General features: G+C 44.8%; 1 protein-coding gene across 1 annotated transcript; it reads left to right on the forward strand.

Moving 5' to 3' along the window:
- Positions 1-1,173: 1,173 nt before the first annotated feature.
- LOC120417544 (serine/threonine-protein kinase Tor-like) lies at positions 1,174-11,610 on the forward strand. The gene is made up of 5 exons (XM_039579629.2): positions 1,174-1,303; positions 1,529-1,830; positions 1,889-7,635; positions 9,969-10,790; positions 10,854-11,610. The coding sequence occupies exons 2-5, from the start codon at positions 1,611-1,613 to the stop codon at positions 11,466-11,468; spliced, it is 7,404 nt and encodes a 2,467-aa protein (XP_039435563.1). The 5' UTR covers positions 1,174-1,303; positions 1,529-1,610; the 3' UTR covers positions 11,469-11,610.
- The last annotated feature ends 3,910 nt before the right edge of the window (positions 11,611-15,520 follow it).

Below are 15,520 nucleotides of genomic sequence, written 5' to 3' on the forward strand. Positions count from 1 at the left end.
CGACCACTTTGAAAAACCGATTTTGACTGACATTATCGGGTGACTTTACGAATCACCCCCCGATGTTTTGTTTTGGCTGCTGCATGGGCCAAGTTTACCGAAGAGCTTACCCAATTTTGGGTAGTTTCGTTTGTAAATAAATTTACTTGGTAATTTGATTATGTTTTATGGACTATTCTGCCCATGTTCGCATAAATGTCCCATATGCAAAAACAGCAAGCTGAGAAAAACGCATTTGATGTTTGTCCCACACATAAGGCTACGTGTGAAGTTTTCGCAAAAAAACTGGATTTCCTCCTGATTTCCAGAACAAAGTACTGGATGTTGTAGGCTTTTCTGAAAGAGCACACGATTTTGAACCAAACTGCATCATTAACTCAAAAGCGAAGAAAATGCATATGGGACATTTATGCGATCATGGGCAGTATTGGAGTTGTTGAAAGTCTTCACTGAAAACCCAACCATGGTAGTGTCTACCATATTGTAGGGTTAAATTGAGAACACGCACCGACGTATTTTTGCTAAAAACATTCTGTGCTTGGATTGACTGATATGCGCCGTCAATTTTACTTTGTCGTTAGCGGCATGGTAATTTTAACCCCCCAATATGAAGAGAATCCCGCCCGTGTGGATCAATCGGACCGCGCACTGGACTCACAATCCAGAGGTCGCCGGTTTGAATCCCGCGGCGGGCGCTCTAAAATTCTTTGTGTAAATATGGGTATTCGGCGCCGACGCTCCGTGCCATACTTTCATACACTTAGGAGCCCAGGGCGGCGAAGTCCTTGTAGTTAAAAGGAAGACACTAGTGGTTGGTACTAGCAATGGTGGCCGACAGCTATAAAGTCAACTTCGTTTCGTAATTGCTACCATGCAATTTTTTGGAAGCATGGTACATTTTACCATATTTGCGTTTACTTTTACTGAAAAGCCATGGTTAATTTAATAAGCAGCATTTTTAGCAAATGTTCTTAAAATTACCATGGTCGGGCTTTCAGTGTTCATTCAATCTTTAAACTATTTTATTTTGCACAAATTTCGTGCGAAAAAAATTAAATTTGATTCCCTCAAAACAACTTCCATCAAGATTTTACTCATTTCCGACAGCTCCCCCAAAATGAAACCACCCGGCAGCACTGCCCTTCATCGACAACCGCCGCTGTCAAAAGTGACCAAACCTACCATTAGCGTGTAGTGTGCTAGCTGTCAAACCCGTGCAAATCGTGAAGAAAATTCGGAAATTTCCCTGCAAAACGCGCCCCAAACCGGCCCAAAAGTGCTGAAAATGGTGCATTAAGCTGCGGTGCGTGTTTGTCCAATCGAATTTCCCCGGAAAAGGTGAAATTCCGACCGGCAGAAGTGTTTTTCACTGGCGCCGCACCGAGCTGGTCGGGAGTCACCTTTCGGGAGGGTCTAGCCGTTTGATCGATTTACTGGTGTTGCGACCGTTTGAAAAGTTTTTTCGTCGATTCGCGGTCGCCGGCTTTCGTCGATTGTTTATATCGTGATTTTCTCTTCTTTTTTCTAGCCGGTTTGTTTACAAAACAAGATCGAAGTTGTTGCGCGAAAGAAGTTTGTTTTGATTTTTTAAGTAAGAAAATCGGATCGCGATGTCGAACTCGGTGCAGCAGTTTGTGAACGGGCTGAAGAGCCGCAACAAGGACACGCAGAACAAGACGGCCCAGGAGCTGTCGCTGTACGTGAAGACCGAACTGCGGGAGATGCCGTACGATGATTTGGTGGCGTTTTTCGAGGATTTTAATCACCACATTTTCGAGATGCTGTCGAGCGCCGACACGAACGACAAGAAGGGGGGCGTGCTGGCCATAAGTGAGGACGTCTAAAGTTTGAGTGTTTCTTTGAGACTTTAACGCTCTTTTTTTTCTAGATTGCCTCATCAGTGGGGACGTGGTCAACACGACGACGCAGATTTCGCGCTATTCGAACAATTTGCGCCAGCTGCTGCCGTCGAGCGACATTTGCGTGATGGAGCTGGCGGCGAAGGTGCTGGTCAAGCTGGCCCTGCTGCCCGGTTCGAAGGGTGCGGAATCGTTCGAGTTCGACATCAAACGTGCCTTCGAGTGGTTGACGGAGGAGCGGACGGAGCCGAAGCGGCACGCCGCGGTGTTGATTTTGAGGGAGTTGGCGGTGGCCATGCCGACGTTCTTCTACCAGCAGGTGGGAAGCTTCTTCGACCACATTATGGTCGCGATCAAGGACCCAAAGCCGATGATCCGGGAGGGAGCGGGTCAGGCGTTGCGTGCCGTGTTGATTGTGACGTCGCAGCGCGAGGGGACGAAGCAAAACAACAACCCGCAGTGGTACAACCACTGTTACGACAGTGCGATGGAGTGCTTCAACGAGGTGCCGACGCGGGAGAAGGGGTTTAGCCGGGACGACCGGATTCACGGTGCGATGATTGTGTTTAACGAAATTTTACGGAGCTCGAATTCGGCGTGGGAGAAGAAGTACATCCAGCTGGAGAGTTTGAACGTTGATCGGAGGGCGCGTCCGACGGAGGACGGACACGGGATATTCCCGCGCATTCGAGTGCCGTTTATGGATAAGCTGAGTGGATCGAGCGGTGGTTCCGGGTACAGTTCCCGATATCACGACAGTAGCGATATGAAATTCTTCCGGCAGAACAGCTCGATTCAGGAGTCGGCGCTGTGCCGGGCGTTGGTCAACGATAATTACGACCTGATCTGTCAGAAGGTGATGGAGCAGCGCGTTTCCAAGTCTCCGTACGTGATGCAGACGCTGCTGACGATCCTGCCGCGGCTGGCCGCCTTCAACAGACGGGAGTTTGTGGAAAAGCACTTGAAGTCCGTCGTAAATTATCTAATCGGGACTTTGAAGAGCAAGGAGAGAGAACGTAATTTAGCATTCGTAACGCTTGGATATATCGCGGTTGCAGTTGAGAAAGAAATGGAACGTTACGTCAAACGGATAATGGAAGTAATAACAGCTGCCCTCCCGTCAAGAGACACTCCCAGCAAGAAGAAACCCGCCGTCGACCCGTCCGTGTTCATGTGCATCACGCTGCTCGGCCACGCCCTTAAATCCGCCATCACTTCAGACGTTTCCAAAATCCTCGCCTCAATGCTTTCAACCGGACTCAGCACCGGCCTAACCGTCTGCCTGCACGAACTCTGCGAAAACGTTCCCCAGGTCAAGCAGGACATCACCAGCGGTCTCCTCAAAATCCTGTCCTGCGTCCTCATGAACAAACCCCTTCAACCGTGGCAACCAACCAAAACCCAGTCCGCGATCAACACGAACGTGTACGAGCAGCACGTGCAGGACACTCCGACGACGGTGCTGGCGCTGCGAACGCTCGGCACGTTCAACTTTGAAGGGCACAGCTTGCTCCCATTTGTGCAGCGTTGCGCGGACCACTTTCTCGTCAGCGAGCAGCAGGAGATCCGCATCGAAGCGGTCCAGACGTGCACGCTGCTGTTGAAGCTCGCGCTGCAGTCCGTGGACTCGGCGGACGGGTCGGAAACGCTCACGCAAACTGTCGGGAATGTGCTGGAGAAGATCTTGATCGTGGGGATTACGGACGTAGATCCGAATGTGAGATTGCGCGTGCTCAAGTCCCTCGACGATAGCTTCGACTCGCAGCTGGCGCAACCTTGGTTTTTGAGCTCGCTGTTGATCACGATGAACGATGAGGTTTTTGAGATTCGTGAGCTCGCGATCATCATTATTGGTCGCCTGTCGGCGATCAACCCGGCGTACGTGATGCCGAGTCTGCGCAAGACGATGGTGCAGATATTGACGGAGCTGGAGCACTCCGGGATGAGTAGGAATAAGGAGCAGAGCGCGCGGATGTTGGACCACTTGATCGTGAGCACGCCACGGCTGATTTCCTCGTACATGCGGCCGATTCTGACGATTTTGGTGCCGAAGCTGAAGGAGCCGGAGACGAATCCGGGTGTGATGTTGAACGTGCTGCGGGCGATTGGAGATTTGGCGGAGGTTAATGGGGGGCAGCAGGTGCTGGAGAATTGGTCGGACGAGCTGTTGGCCACGCTGCTGGAGATGTTGAGCGATGCCGGATCGACGGACAAGCGTGCTGTTGCGCTGTGGACTCTCGGACAGTTGGTGAGCGCGACCGGTCAAGCAGTGTCCCCGTACCACAAATACCCGAACTTGATCGACATCCTGATCAACTTCCTCAAAACCGAGCAGCAATCGTACGTACGACGAGAGACGATCCGCGTCCTCGGCCTGCTCGGCGCCCTCGATCCGTACAAGCACAAGATGAACCGTGGCCTGATCGACAGCCAAACCAACAACATTCTGATTTCCATCTCGGACACCAAAACCGAAGAATACACCGACCTGTCAACCTCGGAAATGCTCATCAACATGGGCAACCAGCTGGAGGAATACTACCCGGCCGTGGCCATCTCCACCCTGATGAAGATCCTGCGTGATCCAACCCTCTCCGCGCACCACATCAGCGTTGTCCAGGCGATCACGTTCATCTTCAAAAGTCTCGGCATCAAGTGCGTCCCGTACCTGTCGCAAGTCCTCCCCAGCTTGCTCGGAAACATCCGCAACGCGGAGATGAACCTGAAGGAGTTCCTCTTCCAGCAGCTATCGATCCTCATCGAGATCGTCAAGCAGCACATAATCAGCTTCATGGACGAAATCTTCCAGCTGATCAAAACCTTCTGGAACAGCAACTACCCACTGCAGTCGACCTTAATTATCTTGGTCGAGAAGATCGCGATCGCGCTCGGCTGCGAGTTCAAGATCTACCTTCCCCAGCTGATGCCGCAAATCCTACGCGTCCTCCTGCACGACAACTCAACGAACCGGGTCGTCACCGTCAAGCTGCTCTCCGCGCTGCAAAAGTTCGGCAACAACTTGGACGACTACCTGCACTTGATCATCCCGGCCGTCGTCAAACTGTTCGAGCCGATCGACGTCCCCTTCGCGGTGTCCCTAGCCGCCCTCGAAACCATCAACTACCTGGCGGAAATCCTCGATTTCACCGACTTCTCCTCCAGAATCATCCACCCCCTTGTTCGCGTCCTCGACAACCACCCCGGCCAACTGCAAACCGCCGCCCTCCAAACCCTCTGCTCGATCATGATCCAACTCGGCAAAAAGTACCTCGTCTTCGTCCCCCTCGTCAACCGCGTCATGATCAAGCACAAAATCTCCTACACCGAGTACAACAAACTCCTGACCAAGCTCCAGAGCAGCACCACGCTCGCCCTGGACGACGAGTTCCGTCTCCGTCAAGCCCGCTTCAAGAACCGCGAACTCTCGCTCGCCTCCGACACCACCATCCGCAAGCTGAACGTCTCAACCGTCGACCTGCAGCTCGCCTTCAAAGCCAACCGCCGCGTCTCCAAAGACGACTGGCTCGAGTGGCTGCGCCGCCTCAGCAACGGCCTCCTCAAAGAGTCCAAAAGCCCGGCGCTGCGAAGTTGCCGCACCTTGGCCCAAAACTACCCCCAGCTGTTGAAGGACCTGTTCAACGCGGCGTTCGTGTCCTGCTGGACCGACCTGCCCGACAACCTGAAGGAGGAGCTGTCCTCGAGCTTGCGACAAGCGTTGATGGTCCCTGATCTCCCGGAAATCACCCAGACGATCCTCAACCTCGCCGAGTTCATGGAGCACTGCGAGAACGACTCGCTGCGCATCGACCCGAAGATCCTCGGCGAGCGAGCGATGGAGTGTCGAGCGTACGCGAAGGCCCTCCACTACAAGGAGGAAGAGTTCCACAACATGAAGGAGAAGGACCACGCCGTGTTCGAGTCGTTGATCCTGATCAACAACAAGCTGCAGCAGAAAGAGGCCGCCGAGGGGCTGCTGGAGTACGCGATGGAACATCGCAGCGCGTCCGAGGAGATGAAGGTCCAGGTTCGGTGGTACGAGAAGCTGCACAGCTGGGAGAAGGCACTCTCGTTGTACGAGGAGAAACTGGTGGCGAACGCGAACGACCTCGAGTCGCGACTCGGCCAGATGCGATGTCTGGAGGCGCTCGGAGAGTGGTCTTCGCTGCACACGCTCACCAAGGACAAGTGGGAGGTGCTCGGGAATGAGGGCCAGAGCAAGGCGGGGAGGTTGGCGGCGGCGGCCGCCTGGGGCTTGCGCGATTGGGAAGGAATGCACGAGTTTGTCAAGTTTATCCCCGAGGACACGCAGGACGGGTCGTTCTACAGGGCGGTTCTCGCCGTTCACCACGGCGAGTACGAGTTAGCGCAGACGCTGATCGACGACACGCGCGACCTGCTCGATACGGAGCTGACAGCTATGGCTGGGGAGTCGTACGAGCGCGCGTACGGAGCGATGGTGTGCGTCCAGATGCTGGCGGAACTCGAAGAAGTCATTCAATACAAGCTGATCCCGGAACGGCAGGAAACGATCAAGCAGATGTGGTGGGATCGCCTCCTGGGCGGTCAACGACTCGTCGAAGACTGGCAGCGAATCCTCCAAGTTCACTCGCTGGTCGTCAACCCGGCGAACGACGTCCGGACGTGGCTCAAGTTCGCCTCGCTCTGTCGCAAGAGCGGATCACTCAAACTATCAGAAAAGACCCTAGTCATGCTACTCCGGTACGATCCCTCCGAGTTCCCCGAACACGCCCTCCAGCACAGCGAACCGGACATTAGCTTCGCCTACACCAAGCACATGTGGATGGCCGGCCAACGCAAACACGCCTACGACCAGCTCAACTCGCTCGTCGCGGACATGAGCGCCGAGAAGAACTTCGAAACCGAGGAAAAAGACGAAAACCGCCGCCTGCTCGCCCGCTGCTACATGAAGCTCGGCCAGTGGCAGAACCAACTCCAAGGACTCAACGAGCAGTCCATCCGGGGCATCCTCGCGTGCTACGAAAAGGCCACCAAACACGACTCCAACTGGTACAAGGCGTGGCACCTTTGGGCCTACATGAACTTCGAGGTCGTCCAGAACCAAAAACAACAAGAAGACCTCCAAAAGAACCCCGGCGGAGACAAGGAAAAGTGCATGATCAAGCAGTACGCCGTCCCCGCCGTCGAAGGCTTCTTCCGCTCGATCAACCTCTCCCAAGGCAACTCCCTCCAGGACACGCTCCGTCTCCTCACCCTCTGGTTCGACTACGGCCAATACCCCAAAGTCTTTGACGCCCTCGTCGAGGGCATGCGCATGATCGAGATCAACACCTGGCTCCAGGTCATCCCCCAGCTAATCGCCCGCATCGACACCCCGCGCAACCTCGTCGGCGAACTCATCCACCAACTCCTGAACGACATCGGCAAGTGTCACCCGCAAGCCCTCGTCTACCCGCTAACGGTGGCCTCGAACTCCGCCTCGAGCGCACGACGCCAAGCGGCCCACAAGATCCTCGGCTCGATGGGCGAACACTCGTCCACGCTGGTCAACCAGGCGATCATGTGCAGCGAAGAGCTCATCCGGGTGGCGATCCTGTGGCACGAGCAGTGGCATGAAGGGTTGGAGGAGGCATCTCGGTTGTACTTTGGCGAGCGGAACATTAAGGGAATGTTTGAGACGCTGGAACCGTTGCACCAGATGCTGCAGCGAGGGCCGCAAACGCTGAAGGAGACGTCGTTCAACCAGGCGTACGGACGGGACTTGAACGAGGCGCAGGAGTGGTGTAAGCATTATAAGGTGAGGGTTGTTTACTTCTAGTCGGTCTTGTTTTTTTTTTTTTTTTTATTTGCTTCTAGTTGGTTTTTTTGAATTCCTGCTAAATTGTTTGAAACACACAAAAAAAATACAAATTCCATGCTTTTGAATGCCATATTGCGAACTTTATTGTTTTAAGGAATATTAAAAAATTCTAATAATTAATTTTCCAAGATAAATAATTCTGAAATTCAAAATTAAAAATAAAATAAAATTCTAAAATTGAATATTCTTAAATAAAATCTCTGTAATTAAAATTCTAATATAAAATATTTTGAAATTTTAAATTCTAAAATTAAAAAAATCTATATTTAAAAATTTTTAAAATCATAAAATTAAAAATTCTGAAATTAAAAATTCTAAAATTGATAATTCTAAAATTGGTAATTAAATAAAATAATAAAATTATTCCAAAAAATTCTGAAATTAAAAAAATTCTAAAATTAAATATTCTAAAATGTAAAAATATCCGAAATACAAATTTCTAAGATTAAAAATTCCCAAATTCAAAATTAAAAAAAAAAATAACAATTCTAAAATCAAAAATTCTTAAACTAAAAATTAAAAATTTATAAATTCTTAAATTTAAAATTCTAAATTTAAAAATTCTCAAATTTGAAATTCTAAAATTAAAAATTCTAAAATTCAAAACTCTGAAATTTAAAATTTTTAAATGAATAACTCTAAAATAAATTAATCTGAAATTAAAAATTCTAAAATCTGAAATTAAATTCTTAATTTGTAAAATTCTAAAATTAAATTCAAAAATTCACCGCTGTCAAAAATTCGGACACGGCTCAAGAAGCTGCAATCTTCCGCCCCGGTGCGTAAAGTGCGGTGAGACCCACTTCACCGAAAGGTGCAATCTTCCGCGGAAAGACCAGTTGGGGGAAAACGCCCAGCAGCATAAAGCGCGCGTCAAGTGCGCGAACTGTGGTGGAAACCACACGGCGAATTTCCGTGGCTGTGCCGCGCGGAAAAAGTACATCGAGGAGCAGGACAAGAAGAAGAAAGCGCCAGCGTCCCGCCAACCTCCAAAGACTTCGAGCTCGACCGCTGCAGCAGCTGGCGGAGGAGCGGTTCCATCGACCAACCCAGCGTTCCCTCCCGGTTGGGTAGGTTCGTACGCTAGAGTAGCCGCTTCTGGGGGTGGTTCTCCCCCGGGACAAGCTGATGTTACCGGTGATGATCTCTTCACGCTTCCTGAGTTTTTCGCCCTTGCTGGAGAGATGCTCACGCGCTTTCGTGCCTGCCGAAACAAGGCAGAACAATTCCAAGCTCTCAGTGAGCTGATGATGAAGTACATCTACAACGGATTAGCTGCCTTGTGCAGCGAAGTTTTTCGACGTCAATAGACAAAACATACTGTGATTTAGTTTGAAGCTTTTCTTTTTCTATCCTTTTCCTTAGCAAATCCAGAAGGTTTTTTTTTTTAATTTTTCTTCTAGATCGGGGTTCAAATCCCGGCTCGGACCAACACAACTGGTGATCGTTTCTATTCTAGTTTCTATTGCTTAGTAAAGGGAAGGTAGTGTATCGTCACAAACTGGACCTTATCAAGACACCTTAGGAAGGCGACCTATGGAATGTTAACATTAACCTTAACATGTTAACATTAAGTTGAGAATGAAATTGCCACTGAATCCGCTTTATAAATGCCGGCCCCGATACTCTTCAAGGGTGTTCCCCTCAGGAATCTTTTCGTGACCTGTTTCTAATCTTTTCTTGAGCTTTTTTTTCTCAGAAATTTAATTTGGGATTCAAATACTTGGGAATTTAGAATTTAAGGAATTGTAAAATTTTATGATTCAAAATTCCGAAATTTAAAATATCGAAATTTAAAATTCCGAAATTGAGAAATTAAAAACTAAATTTTTTTTTAAAAAAAACTTCAAAATTTATAAATATAAAAATTCTGTAAGATAAAAAAAAATTCCAGAATTCTTTAATTTATTTATTTTTTCAATTATAAAGGTTAGCCAAAAACACATATTCATTAGAAATTCCATTCTCAAGATATAGTTTCTAGAATATTAAGATACCATTTTTTGAATGGATACTGCTCATAATATGGGACTTTGGTCATTTAAAAAATCATTTTTATATGAAAAATATTTTTTTCACCAACTGAGGCTCGGCTATTAATTAGTAAATCTTAACCAATTTCGCCCAACAGTTAAATAAATTGTTTCCCATAAATTCGCTGCCGGCCGGATAATTTTTTGCAAATAATTATTTTTTTTCGGAGATTTTGAAAAAACATTAAAATAAATAAATGGTTTATGGCATTTAACCAAATTTTATTCTTTTCGCAGAACTCCGGCAACATCCGCGATCTGAACCAAGCGTGGGACCTGTACTACCACGTGTTCCGGCGGATCTCCCGCCAACTGCCGCAGCTGACCTCGCTGGAGCTGCAGTACGTAAGTCCGAAGCTGCTCGCGTGTCGCGATCTGGAGCTGGCCGTCCCGGGAAGTTACACGCCCGGGCAGGAGTTGATCCGCATCGCGAGCATCCAGTCGAACCTGCAGGTCATCACGTCGAAGCAGCGACCGAGGAAGTTGTGCATTCGCGGTTCCAACGGCAAAGAGTACATGTTTTTGCTGAAGGGTCACGAAGATCTGCGCCAGGACGAGCGGGTGATGCAGCTGTTTGGGCTGGTGAATACGCTGCTGCTGAACGATCCGGACACGTTCCGGCGTAATTTGACGATCCAGCGGTACGCGGTCATTCCGTTGAGCACGAACTCCGGGTTGATTGGGTGGGTTCCGCACTGCGATACGCTGCACACGCTGATCCGGGACTATCGGGACAAGAAGAAGACGATGCTGAACATTGAGCACCGGATAATGTTGCGGATGGCGCCGGATTATGACCATTTGACGTTGATGCAGAAGGTGGAGGTGTTTGAGTACGCGCTGGAGCTGACCAAGGGCGATGATTTGGCGAAGTTGCTTTGGCTGAAGAGTCCCTCGTCGGAGGTTTGGTTCGATCGGAGGACGAATTATACGAGGTCGTTGGCGGTGATGTCGATGGTTGGGTATATTCTCGGGTTGGGCGATCGCCATCCGTCGAACCTGATGCTGGACCGGTTGAGCGGCAAGATTCTGCACATTGACTTTGGCGATTGCTTTGAGGTGAGTGCGCGACTTGAAGTCTTCATAGATAACTTCTCATTAACCTACTTCCCCTTCTTCCAGGTCGCAATGACGCGCGAAAAGTTCCCCGAGAAGATCCCGTTCCGCCTGACCCGGATGCTGATTAACGCGATGGAGGTCACCGGCATCGAGGGCACCTACCGGCGAACCTGCGAAAGTGTCATGCACGTGCTCCGCCGCAACAAGGACAGTCTGATGGCCGTCCTCGAGGCGTTCGTGTACGATCCGCTGCTCAACTGGCGCCTGCTGGACGCGGACAAGAACCGCCGCTCGAAGAACGCCACCGACGTGGACAGCACGACGGAAAGCATGGAAGAAACGCTCGACCTGCTGACGATCAACGCGCGCAATCTCCGCATGAACGAGGCCAACACGGCGGCAACGGCAGCGGCGGCCGCAGCAGCAGCAGCAGCCGCGGGAGGCGGTGACACCGGTGCCGGAGGAATTGACCAGGGCAGCAACTGTGTGGCGAATCCGGCCGAGGCCACCAACAACAAGGCGCGGGCCATCGTGGATCGTGTCAAGCAGAAGCTCACCGGCAAGGACTTTAACACGGCCGAGGTGGACGTGCAGCGGCAGATCGATCTGCTGATTCAGCAGGCCACCAACAACGAGAATCTGTGCCAGTGCTACATCGGGTGGTGTCCGTTTTGGTAGAGAGAGAGAGAGAGGGAGATTATCGTGAACGCAAAGTGGCTGTATATAATTTTTCTTTGTTTCGTTGTATTATTTTTGCGGCTTGGCATGTGTTTACCATTGGGATGTTACACTATATCTATAATATTATCTACTGCTATTACTATTATTATTATGCTACCATAACCATAACCGATAACTACTAAATATTAAAAGAAAATATTATTATTATTACAAACGAAGCAATTGCTATTGAGGCGCGCGGAATGAAGATAAAATAAAAGTGACGATCACGCTTTCCACCAAAATTCTGTGTGTGTGTGTGTTTTAGAAACCGCAATATCTGTAGCAGAAACGCAAATGACACAGACAAAAATAAAAGCTTAGAAAAAAAATGAAGAATGTGTTTTAATTTTTATTTGTTAAAACAAAAACATAAATCCTTAGGATCCATTCCAACCAATCATTCTATACCACTTAATCTAGGAAAAATATTGGCAACGGCCTAATTTATTAATATTTTCATAAATAATGTTTAAAATCATAAAAAAAAAAATTAAAAAGACGTTAAAAACTTCGAAAATTACATATTATAACACTTGTGACTTTATAAAAATATTGAACAAAAAAGTTATCTATTGCAGGGTTGTTACGGATGGCGCGGATGGCGCGTTTCGCGCGGATTTGCTGACTAATTTTGTTCAGGCGCGGCTTTCGCGCGGATGGCAATTTTGATAAATAAATAGATAAATAGATAGAATTACTTTCAATTTTTTAGAATTCGCAATATGGGTATCAAACGGTTCAAAATTTTTACTGCTTTTTCATTCAAAAAACTCTAAAACAGTTACAATGCACGCAAAATATCGGATCGGATCGACCCATATTGCGAATTATACAATTTTTAGAGATATCTGTCTCCATAAACAAAGCGAAATTTTTCTTTCGATTTTTCTAGATCTAATCGTGGAATGAAATATTGCGATTAAAATTTGGAAAACTTCGGTTTGAGCGCGTTGAATGGTGCGTGCGCTTGAAATTCTTGGAGGAAAACGAATAAGATTTAAAAAATACAAAAACTCAAAAAGCTAAATTGAAAAATTAATACAACAAATTCAAAAATTGAAGAATTAAAAACTTAAAATTACAAAAAAAAAGATAACTTTGGAGTATTTTTGTAGTCATATTTAAGAAACACAAATTTTGAGAAAGATATAATTTTGAAGAGTAGAATTTTTCGTATTTTATTAAATTTTTACAACCTCTAATTTTTTTATTTTTTAAAAATAGTTTCATAGATTTTGAAATTGTTGCATAAATAAATTCATGAAATTACATTTTTGAACAGATAAATATTGGAATGTTGGAGTTGTGTAAATTTTGTTTCTTGAATATACATAATACTTTGTCTTATTTTAAGAAAAACATTTTTTTTTTTTGTTTTTATTTGATTCTTATATTTGCATTTTTTAATTCATCTTGGATTTTTTACCTGTTTTTTTTAATTATGAGCAATTTTCTACGAAATCGGCCGATTTCGACCATTTTTATCTTATGTATTTTTTTTATTTGGCTCAAACTTTGTGGGGGCCTTCCCTATGACCAAAGAAGCTCGAAAAGGACTTTACAGATTTTTTGTTAAAGTCGAAAGGACTTTACAGATTTTCGAATCGAAAAGGACTTTACAGATTTTTGCCTTCCTCACTTTACTGAGGAAAGGCTATAAAATCACTCGAAAAACGAACTTTTTAATAAGGCCTCCTAGACCTACCTTCATTTGTACATATCGACTCAGAATCACCAGCTGAGAAAATGTCTGTGTGTTTGGCTGTATGTAGACATGTGTACCAAATCAATGTCACTGGAATATCTCGTCACAGGCTGAACCGATTTTGGCCGGAATGGTTTTAATCGATCCGTCTTACCGTCCCCTAAGTTGCTATTTAAATTCATGCAGTTTTATCATGTATTTAAAAAGTTATGTTAAAAAAACTGTTTCATATAAAATTAAAATTATGGTAAAAAGGGTGGTTTTTTCATGAAACCCTCACATGTTGTATATTTTTAGAAAGCATATGAGAAGACCTTTCTTGTGGATTTAGAATTTTCAAGATCTGACTTACCTATCTAAAATTACAAGCAGTTTAAAAAATGGTCTGAATTTACATAACCTCAAATGGTCCCGTCTGATCGCCACGAAAAAAGCCTTGTAGAGGGATGCCATTTTCCTGAGAGCAGTGTCTGTATAATCTTGACAAAAAGTCTGTGGGAAGTTTTTTTTACTCGTCACTTATTTTTATTAGGACCTCTTAGGTGCTGCGATCACGTTAGGGGAGATCCATAAACCATGTGGACACTTTAGGGGATTGTAATCATTCTATAAATGAGAGGAAGGCACCAACCACCTAAAGGTGAATTAAGTTACGTTTTTGTTAATGGGCTCCGTTTTCAAGATAAAGCCACCGAAAGTTTGATTTTAGCGAAATATTTGCAGTTTTTCGATTTTTGAAAATAGTGACCATGAGTGAATATTTCTGCAAATATTTTTTCGAAAAGTTCAAAAAAATTGCTATACAATTGTCTAAGAGACATTGAAGAGGACCTCTGCTTGATGAGATACAGCGGCTTAAAGAAAAAGAAACAGAACAATTTAAATTTTCTTAGTCTCATCATATATTTTTTTTTTGAATCAATACTAACATTTCAAAAAGGCCTAATATTGAATGTTTGGCCCTTTTGAAATGTTAGTCTTGATTTAAAAAATAAAAATATTGTTTTCGAAAAGATCGGACAATTTCACGAATGTTTCATGTTTAAACATTGAAAATCGGACCATTAGTTACTGACGAGGTTACTGAGACATCGACTTAGAAGATGGAGGGTTGTTTGGGTGAGACATAAATTTTTCTGTTTCTTTCTCTTTAAGCATCTGTATCTCAGCAACCAGAGGTCAAATCTTCAATGTCTCTTAGACAATTTTATAGAAAATTTTCTGAACATTTAAAAAAAAATATTTTTAGGAAAGTTCAGTCGTGGTCACTATTTTAAAAAATCGAAATACTACAAATATTTCGTCAAAATCAAACTTTCGGTGGATATATCATGAAAACGGAAAAAATCTGTAAAGAACTTTTCGATTGCAAATTGAATTTTACATAAAAAGAAATTAAATCAAATTTGTTTTTGTATGAAATTTTGATTTTTTCCAAAATCTCATTTTTTTAAGAATTCATAACTCGGCGGAAGATTTGTTTACCATACTTCTCTATGGCTCAAAAGTTGCGGGGGTTTGTCCCCTAAAACATATCACAAAATCTCGAAAATAAAAAATACGTATTTTAGGAAATTGAGTTTTTGTGAAAAAAAGACGTTTAAATATAAGAATTTTTCTTCCAACGTTTGTAGTTTTAGATTCTGGTTCGAGCAAAACACAACATCCATCCTTTAATATCAATATTCTGCGTTTTGAGATTTAGCATTATAAGTCAGTTCAAACTTTTCAAAATTATTGTAATTTTCAGTCGCATTCGAAATTATTTGATTTTTTTATCTAAACATTTTGCAAACAAACACCGCGCGAAAAATGTCAAACGCCACTTTCCTTTTCATCTGCGTATCGCCTGACTGACACTCAAAATTAAAAATATATGCAGAATTGAATTGGAATTGAATACCTAATAATTTAAACATTTAAGTATTTATAAATACAAAAGCTCAAAAATTAACATTTCAGAAATAACAACCCGAAATTCCAAATATTTTAAAAAAACTGAAATTTAGACATTCAAACATACAAATTTACGAAAAACCCAAATTTCAAAACTCTATTTTTTTTTCAAAAAAATAAATAAATTTAAAATTATATAATTGAAAATTAGAAATTCTGGAATTTAAGAATTTTATTATTTAAAAGTTTAAAAAAAACTTTTAAAAATATTTGTATATGCCTAATTTTATATATATTTTTTTCTAATTAACTGATTGATATTTTGCAAGATTTCGGTAGTAGCATTAAACTTACTTTTTTTTATTTCAATCAATTTCAATTGAACTTTATCCAACTATTTATTAGG

The sequence above is a fragment of the Culex pipiens genome, unplaced genomic scaffold (genome assembly GCF_016801865.2).
Source record: "Culex pipiens pallens isolate TS unplaced genomic scaffold, TS_CPP_V2 Cpp_Un0001, whole genome shotgun sequence".
Lineage (NCBI taxonomy): Eukaryota > Metazoa > Arthropoda > Insecta > Diptera > Culicidae > Culex > Culex pipiens.

Excerpts from the sequence above, each read along its gene's own strand:
- LOC120417544 (XM_039579629.2), top strand. The coding sequence starts at position 1,611 with ATGTCGAACTCGGTGCAGCAGTTTGTGAACGGGCTGAAGAGCCGCAAC. Across the intron at positions 1,831-1,888 it reads GGGGGGCGTGCTGGCCATAA|ATTGCCTCATCAGTGGGGAC; the intron begins GTGAGGACGTCT and ends TTTTTTTTCTAG. Across the intron at positions 7,636-9,968 it reads AGTGGTGTAAGCATTATAAG|AACTCCGGCAACATCCGCGA; the intron begins GTGAGGGTTGTT and ends TTCTTTTCGCAG.